Below are 12,402 nucleotides of genomic sequence, written 5' to 3' on the forward strand. Positions count from 1 at the left end.
GTTTAATAAAACAATCTATTTCATGCAAAATTGGTTCCATCTAGTCATCAGGATCGTCAAATAATTAATATATTATTGATAAAGTGCTTCAGTTTTACCACTGATGTGTAGTGCCTTATAGACATTTATAGAAAAAAATATTATAAAATTGCTTAAAACTATTTCAGTGTTTGCAACAAGCTACTAGGTAGAGGTATGGGAGGAATGTTTATAGTCAAAGAGCAAATTTAAATCAAGACCTAAACAGAGAAATCGTCTAATGGTTGTTCAAGTAGAAATGTTTAAGTGTGGTGATTCATGAATGGTGCACACAGAAATCAGTGCTGGTAATAGATAGCTAGAAAGTGCTGTTCACATCAAACAGTGATTACTATAAACCTCTAATTATGTGCTCTGGAGAGAGCCTTGTGCCTTTCCCACTGTAATTTCTAGTTCTTAAACTGGAACTCTATGACTTCAATTCAAATATCAATGGTTTCTTAGCTGTTAAATGTAGGCTTACCCATGAATAACCACTGATACAATCTGCTGTACTCTGCTGTATACAAGCAGAATTTGACAATAATAATGAGTTTTCTCTTTGATTTCAATGTGAAATGATGGTTTGAAAAAAAAAACTGGCAGTTTGCTATAAAAATGCTTGAGAGGATACCCTTGACTGAGCCAAAGAGCTTAACACAAATTTAAACAATATTCATGCCCCAAGAAAACAGTCATTAACCTCCGTCTAATTTTAGCACAATTCACACTTTAGCTAACTACCTGGACACAGTTATTTTATGTTCAATTTGGGAGCAAAAGAGAGAGAAAGGGGAACTCTAGAAAGGGAAGAGGGGCTGGTAAGGAAATGTTCAGTTCTAAGTCCTACAAAGTTTGCAGAGTAATGAGCCTCTTCAATCAGATTCATTAACTCAGCTACTTAGGGGTTTTTGCTCTGTTAATTAGTTAAGCTACCCATTGAGGATATTCCCTTTCTGCAGCACTCAAATCATACACCCTGATCCAGGAAATCATGCCTGCACTTTGTATGGTTCCTCCTTTGCCAGTCGAGTGCAGCATCTGAAAATGCCATTCATGGCTCAGCCCACTAGGTCCCATGTCACTGGTCACAGACTACGTGGGTGATGGAAGGAGTTACGGTGTGTCAGGCTGTGGCCAAAAGTAGCAGGCAAAGTGGGGGGATTAAAGTGTCTCTTTCTTTCCCATGTCACAGAATGGAAGAGGGGTCATATAGCCTAACACAATTAATGGTGCTGAAAATCAATTTCCAGAAAGGTCTTCATCTGTAGGCAATATTTCTCATCGAACAAGGGGCTCTTATACCAACCTTTTAGTAAGCAAAGGACTGACGGGCAAATTGTCAGAAACATGGGCAGTGCTGGCGACTATCTTCCTTGTCACTGCATGCTTACTGTGGCTGCACATCCCAGTCTGTAGAAAGGAGTGAACGGCTTCCCTATGATTAATTTTCCTTCTACCTACATGTTTGCTAAATGATACAGGGTTCTCATGAATAAGTGAGGATAGCAGCTCTGTTCTCTTAAGAGCTTGTCATTTTTGTACCAGGCTTGCCACAGCTCTCTAACAATTGTGTCACTTCCTCACTGCATTTTTTTTTTGGTATTGTATTCGTAATTGTATTCGTAAAAAAGGGCAGCACCTGTTATCTTATATTGTGTACACTGCTTTCAGGAAGTAATGTGAATTCCTTACAAACTTGCATTACAACTAAAAGAGAGCTATTACTTTTCAAGTATAAAGATGATACTACTTGTTTTAGAATATGAGGGGTGGTTTGGCACTGAGCCACTCACACATTTTTATTATTTTTTCTTATACCAAATATTTAGTAAACAATTACTATTGCAAAAGAAAGTACCAGGACCAGGAATAAGACATTCTCATTCATACATAAGTTTACTTTATAAAGTGTTCGGGGAATATTAAAAATTCAGTCTGTTTTAACCCTTCCTCTGACGAAGGTAACCAAGAGTTACTGGCATCCAATTAATAGCCATGGCTTTATTCCTACTAACATTATGATCAATGGTAGAAAGAATAATTCTCAGCCCTAAGCTCCCTCTACTTTAATAACAGAGAAAATGGCTCATTAAATATTTTTATATATTCAGCTAAAGAGTATCCCAAGCAAACTTCATCATCCATGAGTCAGAAAGCGGACCACACTGACCTCTTGTTGTAGAAGCCTTGTTTACCCGCATTATACTAAGAATTAATTTTCGTATAGCCGCTGAATACAACTGGTGTGAAAAATGAATAAAATGAATTATTTCTTGAAATTGTAAGTTTATTAGTTTCAACTGAACTATAAATCTTAGTATTTCACCAACCTGATTCAGAAATATCCTTTAAGTAAAATAAAAGCTCATAGAGCTATTCACTCAATTTTTAAAAGGCTGCTTTATACCAAACCAATGCAGTGTGCAAATATAGAACTTAATTAAAATACTGTATATAAAATATTAACAGCTGCAGTTATTAACATTGCATTAAACTCCCTTGAGCTAGGCCAACATAAAATGGACTCTCTTTTTTTCCACTTCAGTAAAGGGCAGAACTTGGTTTAGCGAACAAGCTTTGGTTTTTGTAGCGTTTGTCTCAATTCACTAATCTGAAATAGTAATCACATAAAAGTACTTTACCATCCAAACATCACCAAGCATACTAACTTTATCTTTCCTTTGGATTTCAACAAGAATCTGGTGTTTTATTTTCTTTCCTAATGCAAATTACACCTCTTCAGGCATGTCTCTTCCTCCCATACAGTATTGAACTTTCTAAATTAACACAAATATTCTCTGCGTTTGACCTTTCGCAATGAGGGGACAAACAGGGCAGTTAATAAACCATAGGCAATTTGGAAGAGTTAAAGAACTTAAACAGGAAAGAAAAAGGTAAATTTTATTTGGCTTCAGGATTAAGGTATTTAACTGATCCTTATTGTAATAGGTCATCCAAGGAACTTGGGAAACTAGACTACATCATCACCTAAGACTAGCATAAATTATGATTATCAAATGAATAATGACTGGATTTATTTTCCTTTAATCTTTCTTATATATGCATATGTGTGTGTGTGTATACATAGTCCTTTATATATGTAAATATTTGAGAGTAATTTAAAAATGTTATAGGTATATTTTAAGTCAAACTATATTATCCACAAGTTAATATTTCAAAGCACAAGATTAGTCAATGCTCCAATCCTCTTTTTTTTTTTTTTTTAATTTTTTTCAACTTTTTTATTTATTTTTGGGACAGAGAGAGACAGAGCATGAACGGGGGAGGGGCAGAGAGAGAGGGAGACACAGAATCGGAAACAGGCTCCAGGCTCTGAGCCATCAGCCCAGAGCCCGACGCGGGGCTCGAACTCCCAGACCGCGAGATCGTGACCTGGCTGAAGTCGGATGCTTAACCGACTGCGCCACCCAGGCGCCCCTCCAATCCTCTTTTTAAGACTTCGGTTTGAAAGTTCCAAGTAGCCAGTCAACTGCTAACTTTGGTGGAAATAAGACAGGCTGGAGGACGTGAAAAGGAGGTACTCTATTGCTGTATTTCTGTATTCCCATCAGTGTCCACTCAGCTCAAATCAGAAAAAAACAAACAGACAAAAAAAAAAAAAAAAAGGAATCTACTTTCTAATGGAATCAGCATAGTACAGTAGGAAAAAGAAAAAAGAGTTGTCTCCTCACAGTCATTTAAGACACTGTAGAGAAATGATAAAATAAGCACGGATAGCACAGGATGGTAACTAATCTTCCATGTGGAGGGAGACCAAATTTCCTGAGAGGGATGAATCAGAAATAGTCTCTGAGATAATTTGAGGATCAGAGCAATGGGTTCTGACCTTCTTTCAATTTTCCACCCTCACCAACACCTCCTTCTGAATTCTCATTCATTCCCTTTCTTTATTTTATTGGGTTATATATGTAATATATATAATATAATATAATATAATATAATATAATATATAACATATATATGTTCTAGGAAGTCTGTCACATTCTTCTTGATAGATACACAGGAAAACGAGGCATGACTAAGAGTGAAACAGGATACAGTTCTGCTGCAGGGAGACTGGGAGTAATCACGTGACAAGGGAGTCTGTGAAAGGAGCACTCACCAAAAGGCTGCAGCACAGCCCTCCTAAAATAGGATGATGATCACAGATTACGAATCTGAAAGAAGCACTAAGTGTCCTCTGGACTGTGGTTCCCATACTCAGCTGATCATTAAGTTCCTTGGAAAGCTTTGCAAAAGTATAGAATGCTAGGTCCTATCACTGTTAATCCTGCTTCATTGAGTTTAGGAGTCAGTCAATACTGGGCCCTTCCGAATATGTTTTATAAAGGAAGAAATTCAGACTCACAAGAAATGCCTTTGTCAAGCTTATATTCAGTGGAAAATCCAGAGTAGATGGTATGGTATATAAGCAAATAAGGAAGTGCGGGAAGGGAAGAGAGGAGCGTTGTCTTCTTCCTCTTTTTAAACTTTTTTTTAACATTTATTTATTTTTTGAGAGACAGAGAAACACAGAGCATGAGCAGTGGAGGGGCAGAGAGAGGGGGAGTCACAGAATCTGAAGCAGGCTCCAGCCTCTGAGCTGCCAGCACAGAACCGGCCATGGGGCTTGAACCCACCAACTGTGAGATCATGACCTGAGTCCAAGTCAGATGGTTAACCGACTGAGCCACCCAGGTGCCCCGAGAGTTTCTTCTATTATAAGAAGCTTATTTGATTTGTAAGTGATAAGAACAATCAGAGCATGGGAGCATAGGGTGAAGAAAGTAAAAGAAATAATATAGTTGTGCACCTAAAATAAGTTGCCTCTTCCCTTCTCCCTCTCTCTCCCCCTCTCCCTGTCTCTTTCTGGATTTCCACCAATGCTATTTCCTCTGCCTGGGTGATCCTTGCCCTCACAAACCTAATGGTAGTCAATTCCTTAAACCTCATAATCCACTCTCCAATTTCAGAGTAAGTAAATGTTATTTCTTCAGGCCTTCCCTACAACACTCCCTCCTTTCCCCAACCACGTGTGTGTGTGTGTGTGTGCGCGCATGCACACCTCCCTCCCCCCAACAGGCACGTGCATACACACACACATGCACACACACACACACTTCCAGGAAAAAAGTTCAGAGAAGGAAGCCAGAGGAAAGAATCCCTATTGGTTCAATCCAAACATTAGAAAGGGAAGCTATTTGGAAGTCAACAGAGTTTTGCCAGTGTTCTTGAAATCCTACTGCGTTGATTAAAGTGTTTTTGATACCACAGACCCAACTTAGACAAAAGTTAAAATAAGGACTAAAAATTACACTAAGGAATTTATATGTGGATTGCTGAATTTTCTTTTTTTCATATTTTGTATTTGCCACTTCAGGCACCTTCAAACATCCAATGATATAAGCAATAATTGATAATACAGGAACCCTGAATTTTGTCATTTTCAAATTCAAGATAAAATGTCTTGCAAGATTTGGCACTTGATTATCCAATAAATGTTCATTTGAGAAGTGATTCCAGAAGCCATTTGAGCATTTGGGGTTTGATGCCCAACTGTAATGATTAATTAGCTCCTTCTGGTTCTTATATGATATGAAACAGAAATAAAAACAGAAAATTTCCTTTACCCTAAAGAAAGAAATGCAGGAAATCTTAATATATCTTGGTTTTAATTCCTTTGGAGTGGCAAGGGGTAAATAGCATGTTCCAGCAGATAAACAGGTTAGAAGAAATGATAAATTACCTGACCGTCCATCTCTCTGGAAGTCCACATGATACCATTCTCCATCATTCACCTTCTTCTGTAGGGCTTTGATTTTTATTGTACCTGACCCCATGTCCAGGAGGAGGTAGAGATGGCCATCCAGCATCTCAATAGCAAAGAAGTCAACCTTTATCATCTGAGGGTGCTTGGCATCTTTTTGGTGTCTTGGCTTGCCATGGCTAAATAAGATGAGGCCATTTGGCTCTGTTGTACGGAAATCAAATGATATGGAGCCTGTTTTCTTTGCGTTCCATTTAGGCAAAGAGATGAAAGACTCTGGGGTTTCAAAGGTGATTGGGTCCAAAGTTGCAACATTCTCACATTTAAATGCTACCACTCCATGGATCTTCATCTTAGGGTCTCCTTGTTTGGCAAGACGAGATAATTCCAGTCTTACATCATTATTTTTATATACAACCTGTGGGCAGAGGATAGCAGTGAGAAACCAGGCCCATCTTTTCATATGCAGAACTTGTCTTCAGTTAAGTGACTTTCAACACGTTTGTAACACATGTAACATAATGTTTAGTGCATTTTGGTATATGAGATAGCTTTCTCAGCCAAATAAAAAACAAGTATCAACTCATTAAACAGTAACCATTCCAATCTAATTTCTTTCAAATAATGTGTGTACATACACATACAAACTGGCTGCAGTTAATTCAAATAATTTGAATGGATCTGTATACAGCTTTCATTATTTCAAGCGTGTATAGAGTCAAACTTACAAGACAATGGCTTTTCTTATGATAATTCATTTATTAAATAGAAAGGTTTTTCAGTTTTCCCACCACTAAAGTATTTGAAATTACTTTGTGTAACAGTCCCCTAAAATACAGGAATTCTTCTATGGTCTACATAGTCACAATGCGTATAAACTTTGTAAGATAATCACAATAAATTGAGGCAGAAAACATACTGAATTTTCTCAGAAAAATCATTAAATACAACTAAAATGCAGAAGCTCTCTTTTTCCCTGTGGCCTATATTAACAACTGTTTGAATAATGTTAGGTAACTCTGGAAATGTTATGTTTGCTCTAAATCCATTCAACCTGTATTACGTGTGTTCCGTTTCACTTTAAAGTTTACAAATGTAGAGCAAAGTTTGTCCTAACTCTCATTTCCCAAGGCACTTCATCTCAATGGGCTGGGTGGTTCTTTCTGACTGCTTGCTGATAGTTCCCATGGCTTTTTGGACTCCAAATGGTACACTGGGCAAATCCACTGGTAGGATTCACAGTATCAGGCATCTGTTATCACATCACCTTAACAAATTCGAAGCCATTCTGACATTAAGATAAAGAGAGATCCATGCCCTTTCTCTGTCAAATGCATACTAAGCATGATTACATTTCCAAAATACACATCACACTGACTTAAAAGTAAATTAGCCATATGTCCAGTTAACTATCTAAATTATTTTAAGAAGCCATTCAAGAATTCATAGCAGGCAATACTGACAAGTTCTAAATTCATTTATATTTATATAATAGAAAAAATAAGACAGCCTGTGTCTGATTAGTGCTGTAAAGTTAACAGGTCAATATAGCAAACCTGTGGCAAAACTAAACTGAGCCAATGGTTAGTGTCGCTAATGAATTTCCTGATATAGTGTGTTAATGGATACTTTATTTTTCAGAGTAAGAGTGTAGGCCTTGGTATCAGACTCTCTGAGTTCAAATGCTAGCTCCAGCACTACCTAACTGCATGATCTCCCCAAGCCTTACTTTTCTCCCTTTTAGGGAGATAGCATCTTACAGGATGTTTGTAATGGTTAAAGAAGAAAATGTATGCAAGTGAGAGAATCTACATAAAGGCAATCATCCAATGCCAGGCACATTGTAAGATTTCAATAAATATCAACTACATCAAACTGCATGATAATAAATACCATCATCTTGTAGACACAGAAATAATGGTGGTAAATTAATCTATTATAAGGAAATGTTTAGAAATTAAGCACATACTTGGGACGCTTGGGTGGCTCAGTGGGTTAAGCATCTGACTCTTGATTTCTGCTCAGGTTTGTGAGTTCGAGCCCCACATTGGGCTCTGACAGGTGGAGCCTGCTTGGGACTCTCTCTCTGCCTCTCCCCCAACCCTCTCAAATAAACTTAGAATGAAAAAGAAATTTGGCACAAACATATAATTGGTATTTTATACCTGATTGGTGCCTACCAAATAAGCCACATCTTTCCAATGCTAGTCCCATTTCGGTGTACCTTTATCTTGAAGGAGGATTATTATAAAGAATAACATACCAAATTATTCTTTGAGAAAATATGTATAACTGTTCAATAAGTGTAGATTGACAACAAAAGAAGAGAAAATGGACTTAAGCAATAACAAAAAGGAATTAGATTAATTCTTCAGTATACTTTCTTGAAGAGAGAAAGAGCTATTAAGCCTTGGGAAAGTTGATTCAAGATTGTCTTTCTTTGGGGATCTTTAGAAGTGGAGAAAATGGTTTCCATGGATGACAGTCCCAAGTTTTATAACCTCTCACCATGACTTTTAAGCTATCCAAGCCTGTATTTTTTTCACGTTTCCTGGTGATTTATATTTTATTATCTGGAGATTCCCTCAACAAAGGTAGTGATCAGGAACGAGTATAATATTTTCTGACTCAATTGATGCAGATGATAAGGTTGACCTATGCTAACACATTGCCCGTGAAATAGAACCACTGCCACAGAGTTGGGTGTTTCTGACGTGAGTAAGTAGGTATATGAATGCATATACTGCCTCATGAATCCAAAATCAGCTACCAAAAACTGAAGGATGTGGGGTTGGGGCAATTCTAGCTACAGATTTCAGCAAGTGATTTACAATCTCATGAGTGAATTGGATACCCCGGGGAAAGGGAGGTTCGAGAAGATGGAGAAGAAAGGCAGGGATTCCCATGATCATATAACTTAGGGTTAGCCATGCACACACACACAGCTCCTCCAACTCCTCCCTACCCCACCAAAAAGATGATGGATCTCCACCACAATCTATGCTTTGTGCAGACAGGGTCCTTGCTCACCATAGCCAAGCACCAAGATTAGTACCTGGCACAAAGTAGACACTCAATAGTTTCTAAGAATTGAATAAAATGCTTCCTTCACTTTTTAAACTTAGTCCCAGATTATAGACTATCATTAACAATACTTACAAATGCAGTTAAGTAAAGCAGAATATGGTATTGCAGACCAGTCTCACACACTCGCTGCTATTTTGAGCTTATTTCTCCAGAAAATGTGGAAACTTCTGTGCATGTTCACTTATAAATGGTAAGCTGGTTTATGTATTGGAAAACTTCACCTTCAAACTCATATTGTAGGGTTTAAATTACTTTTTGAATGAAAAACACCCGAGTTAAAATTCTCCAGAGGTAGAATCATTTTCCTGGAAGAAGTATCTTGAGGAGAAGCAAAATGATGTTTTCTTTTTTTTTTTTTTTTGCCTTCCTGTTTTGTATTCTTTGAAAGGCAACTCCAGAAGACAGAAAAGCAATTTTGGATAGGCAGGCTGATAGCTCTCAAAACTACACTGCTCCTTCATCTGACCTAGATTCCATAATCACCCTACTTTTTGAAAGTTAGGCTTACTCTTAAAATGACCTGAATGTAGTTCAATTATAATAATAAGTAGACTGCAAGCACTCCAAATTTTCCAAAAATTCATGTGTAAGCTATTTTTTGCTTCTTTCTGAGATAATATGGCTCTCAATAATTTATAATTATTCATATATATTTTTAATTTATGTCAAAAGTTGTAATTTATTTAATAGTTACAACTTTCAAAAAATATCTATATACTCTAACGTCCTGACAATTAGATGATATTATTGCACATTCATTTGGATCAGTTCATAAAATCAAGATTTCTTTGGGGATATTGATTTTTCTTTTTTTTTTTTTCTTTTTGAAAAGTAATTCAAAATGTTGCATTTCATTTCTCTGCTTCATGGGCTCATATCATAAATCCCACAGGGATAAAAACATAAGAAACACTAGGTTTTTTGTTATTTATTTATTTATTTAGCTGCCATATAATTTCCACATTTTGATATGATGACCTTTTCTTTTCAACATTTGTTAAAATTTTAAAAATGTCCCTCACACTTAAATATGCAAAAATAGGAGCAATATGTTTGTATTTTTATATCACTAGTTTTGGATTTTTTTTAAATTTTTTTTCAACGTTTATTTATTTTTGGGACAGAGAGAGACAGAGCATGGACGGGGGAGGGGCAGAGAGAGAGGGAGACACAGAATCAGAAACAGGCTCCAGGCTCCAAGCCATCAGCCCAGAGCCTGACGCGGGGCTCGAACTCACGGACCGCGAGATCATGACCTGGCTGAAGTCGGACGCTTAACCGACTGCGCCACCCAGGCGCCCCACTAGTTTTGGATTTTGAGGTAAGCTGTCACTGAGTATTTTATTTGATCTTGATATCAATCTTTTTTAAAAAGGGAAATAAATAGGCTAAAAAATAAAAAAAATATTAGTAAGTTTGAGAGTCTGGGTATAGACTTGGCTTAATCACAAAGCTAGTATCTAAGTTCAGTTGCCTATCCTCTCTATCTCTCAGTTTCTTAATTTTATATATAAAACATATATATCTGAAAAGGAAAAAAAAACATGTCATGTCTATAAATCCTTGAGCCTCCACCCCCCCACCCCCGCCACCCCCTCTCAATCTATGTGATTTGGGACAAAGGTAAAAGATGTTCTATTGTTCCTTCTCTTTTTCTAGCCTTTTTCCAGTTGTGGTTTTGATGTCAGGATATTGCTCTCTATTCGGGGATATACTGAGACACTAATCCGTTAGGTAAAGGGAATATACACCTACATCTTTAGGTACACAGACACACATCAAGCATCATATGTATCTAAGGTTTGTACAGATGGTCCTGGAGAACTGGTGGCTGATAGATAAGGCCCTTCCACAGGAAGTGGCAGTGTGTGAAATAAGCAGATCAGTAGGAAAACATTTGCTACTCACACAATGACTTTTTGTTGTTACAAATAAACGTTTCAGCTTAGAAATTTTCATGAGGCTCTTGAATTAATTAACATGCACTGATCAAGGCAGTTCGTGTCTTAACTATGAGAGTATACATACAGGGTGATGAAATGGGTACTGAGCTTAAAATCAAGGAGTGATGCAGGGATGTAGACTCAGTTGTGACCTCCCTGAGAACTTGAATGGCTTATTCTAATCTGAGCTTGGATTCTCTTCCATTCTTGAGAATAGTAACAAAGAAGGGCCAAGATTTTGGTTCTCACGATTTCCAAGAGAACTGCAGCTCACCCACTTGTAATCCTGTGACCTTGCACAAGTCCTTCAATCCCACAGAGACTCAGTTTAATCTGTAAAATGGAATAATCATATCTACCACATTAGGGTCATTGTAAAAAATAAATTATATTTCAATGGAAGTGCTAAAAACAGGGCCTGGCACAGAGTAAGTGCCCAAGTGACTATCAGCTGGCTGCTCTTGTTCATGTTGTTATTATCATAAATACCAATATTATTATTCTGAGAGCGAATGAATGGAGCTGTAACAAAGGTAACAGCTAACAGGGCACATAGTAGCTGACTGCTGTTTTCAAGTAATTAACAGGACTGCAACCAGAAGGATCAAAGAGATCAAAGCAGACTGGGGCTTCTTTTTGTATCCTGATACTTATATTGCAGTTTGAAGGCTTGGTCTATAGATAAGGTTTCTTAGCTAGAAAAATACATAGGAAGCTAGGGAGCCTGGGGCTTTTATTTTCACTCCTGAGAGAACTTCTGTGGCATCTGATATCAACAAAAAAACACCAACGTCACCACAACAAGAATCAGTTAAGATTTATTGAGTACTTATCTTCTGTCAGACCCTGTCATAAGAAATTTATACGTATAATGTGTTTACTCCTCACAAGCATCCTAAGAAATAGAAAACATTATCCTATTTTATCAATAAATATATGGAGGCACAGAACTCGCTGAATGTCTTTTATCATGCTCATGCCAAATACTGTGAAAAGCTAACGATGTTAACTTCAAACTCTGTGTTTGTCTCGCAGGAAATTTCATTTACAGTTTTCACTTGTAATTCCACTTATGGTTTTGATAGCAGTTGCTAAGCAGGAGATTCACAATCAAACAGCTATTTGCCACCATGCAAAAGGATGATCTTGCTATGAGTTACATGACAGTATCTTTCCTTCCATTTGTCCTCATTAAAATATCTTTAAAAATTTTGTTAACCTTTTTATTTATTTTTGAAACAGAGAGAGACAGAGCATGAGCCAGGGAGGGTCAGAGAGAGAGGGAGACACAGAATCTGAAGCAGGCTCCAGGCTCTGAGCTGTCAGCACAGAGCCCGACGTGGGGCTCAAACTTGTCAACCATGAGATCATGACCTGAGCCAAAATCGGACACTTAACCGACTGAGACACCCAGGAGCCCCTAAAATATCTCCAAATGAATCAAAGATCACAACTGAGCAAGAGTGTGTTTCTGTGTGGCTATTGACTAAAATGTCTCTTCAGGGGCGCCTGGGTGGCTTGGTCGGTTAATCGTCCGACTTCGGCTCAGGTCATGATCTCACGGTCCGTGACTTCGAGCCCCAT

General features: G+C 37.6%; 1 protein-coding gene across 22 annotated transcripts in view; it reads right to left on the bottom strand.

The window, feature by feature from the left end:
* NRXN1 (neurexin 1) overlaps positions 1 to 12,402 on the bottom strand; it is a 1,147,797-nt gene that overhangs the window by 635,656 nt on the left and 499,739 nt on the right. For all 22 annotated transcript variants that reach the window (XM_043603364.1, XM_043603362.1, XM_043603358.1 and 19 more), the window contains one exon: positions 5,768 to 6,206. In XM_043603364.1, coding sequence (XP_043459299.1) covers positions 5,768 to 6,206 — 439 coding nt within the window. The remainder of the gene's footprint in view (positions 1 to 5,767; positions 6,207 to 12,402) is intronic.

This window comes from Prionailurus bengalensis, chromosome A3, assembly GCF_016509475.1.
Source record: "Prionailurus bengalensis isolate Pbe53 chromosome A3, Fcat_Pben_1.1_paternal_pri, whole genome shotgun sequence".
NCBI lineage: Eukaryota > Metazoa > Chordata > Mammalia > Carnivora > Felidae > Prionailurus > Prionailurus bengalensis.